Source organism: Cottoperca gobio, chromosome 12, assembly GCF_900634415.1.
Source record: "Cottoperca gobio chromosome 12, fCotGob3.1, whole genome shotgun sequence".
Taxonomy (NCBI): Eukaryota; Metazoa; Chordata; class Actinopteri; order Perciformes; family Bovichtidae; genus Cottoperca; species Cottoperca gobio.
The window spans coordinates 18,071,843-18,073,721 of record NC_041366.1 but is presented as its reverse complement, the minus strand read 5'-3'; the positions used below and the strand labels follow the sequence as shown (position 1 = coordinate 18,073,721).

At 50.3% G+C, this 1,879-nt stretch overlaps 1 protein-coding gene across 1 annotated transcript; it reads left to right on the top strand.

The window, feature by feature from the left end:
- Positions 1-447: 447 nt before the first annotated feature.
- On the top strand, positions 448-1,314 carry ch25hl2 (cholesterol 25-hydroxylase like 2). Its single transcript, XM_029445189.1, has one exon. It carries the CDS (start codon positions 448-450, stop codon positions 1,312-1,314), a length of 867 nt encoding a protein of 288 aa, XP_029301049.1.
- The last annotated feature ends 565 nt before the right edge of the window (positions 1,315-1,879 follow it).

Here is a 1,879-nt window from a genome sequence, read left to right as displayed (position 1 = left end):
ATTAACAGGCTGCTTATTAACTTGCAGCAGTGACTATATAACTTACTGTTGTATATGTATTTTTTTACATTTTGTTAATGTAAACAGCTAAAAAAAAGCACACAGCTCTTAGTTCAAGTAAACGGAAGCTGTCTCTCCATGATTTGGAAGAGCTGTTGTGGCCCCGCTCCTGAGTCCTGGCTGCGGTCCTTGAGCCCATGAAAAAGGGCCTTTACAGATCGCCTTCTTTTAAGAAGCGGGGAGTTTGGGGGGAGTGGAGGCGGGGCTTGAACATACATAAGAGGCTAAGACAGTCCAACAGTCAAATTTGGCACGGCATCACCAGACAATTTGCCGTTTGCTTGACCTTTACGAGGAAGCTGATTGGATCGTTCTGTTCATTTAGATCCTTATCCACTCCTGACCCTCTGGTCAGCCGTCTTTTTGGAAGAGAAAGCCGTGTTAGTGATGAGCACAGGCAGGTTATTAAGAACTTTATCCTGTATGGATGAGGACAACGTGACTGGGGGCCGGTCCCAGGGCTTGGTCCTGCAGCCTGCCTGGGACTACCTCCACCAGAACCACCACGACCTCCTGAGGAGCCCTCTGTTCCCCGTTGTCCTCTCGGTCACCACCTACTTCCTCCTGGTTGGCCTTTACACCACGCTTGACCTGCTGGCTCCCACCTGGCCCTGCATCAACCGCTACAGGCTCCACCCTGACAGACCCGTCACCTGGCCTAACATCTGGACGACCCTGGGCGTCACCATCTACAACCATCTGCTTTACATCTTTCCCGCTGCAGTCGGCCAGTGGCTGTGGAGGCCGCCCGTCCCGTTGCCCCGTGAGGCACCCACTCTCTGTAGCTTCTTCCTGGGCATCCTGGGCTGCATGGTGGTCTTTGACTTCCAGTATTACCTGTGGCACCTTCTGCACCACCGGGTACCATGGTTGTACCGCACGTTCCACGCCGTGCACCACCAGTACAACCAGCCCTTCAGCCTCGTCACCCAGTACATGTCTGGCTGGGAGTTATTCAGCGTGGGATTTTGGGCTACAATAGACCCCATCCTGCTGCAGTGCCACTGCGTCACAACATGGGGCTTCATGGTCTTCAACATCTACATTTCCACTGAGGACCACTGCGGCTACGACTTCCCGTGGGCCATGCATAACCTGGTGCCCTTTGGCCTCTGGGGTGGTGCACCCAAGCACGATGCTCACCACCGGCGGCCCAGCACTAACTTTGCCCCGTTCTTCTGCCACTGGGACTGGCTCGGAGGCACCGACACTGTTCCAACGGAGCCAGACGAGATGAAAGGGAGGAAAAACTAAAGAGCTTGAATGAATCTCTCATTGACTTTTACTCAAGCTTCCTCTTTCGTACTCGATCTCACTCCACCAGTTTCTCTCTTTCCCGTCTCTCTGCCTTTCCAGTCTTTTTGATATTATCACATTGACTCTAGTTTCTAGTCTTCCACTGTTCTCTAAAGAACATGGACATTTTATCAGTCTAACATTTGACTATCTGGTAAGTTGTTGAGAAGAATGATCTGTTATGTCTACGTTGTGTACACTATAGATTATACTGTACTGTTGTATAAGTATCTGTTATTCATAGAGATGTCCCATATATGTTCATGCATCATAATGTTAAGGCATTCTCAGTTTCCAGACATGGCTCACATGTTCTGAGCACTTCTTGAGTATTTGCTGTCGGTAGATGGTGCGATCTGTCGGAGTGATTAAACACACGTTAACACGTCCCTCTCTCCCTCCTCTGCACTAACCCTCTCACTCAGGCGCATCAATAGCGTTCTTTTAGCTGCACCCCAGTCTGACGCATGGGTGCAATACTAATCCCCCGGTCTCTGTGACAAAACTGGAAGAGCTCTTAATA

Excerpts from the sequence above, each read along its gene's own strand:
- ch25hl2 (XM_029445189.1), top strand. The coding sequence starts at position 448 with ATGAGCACAGGCAGGTTATTAAGAACTTTATCCTGTATGGATGAGGAC.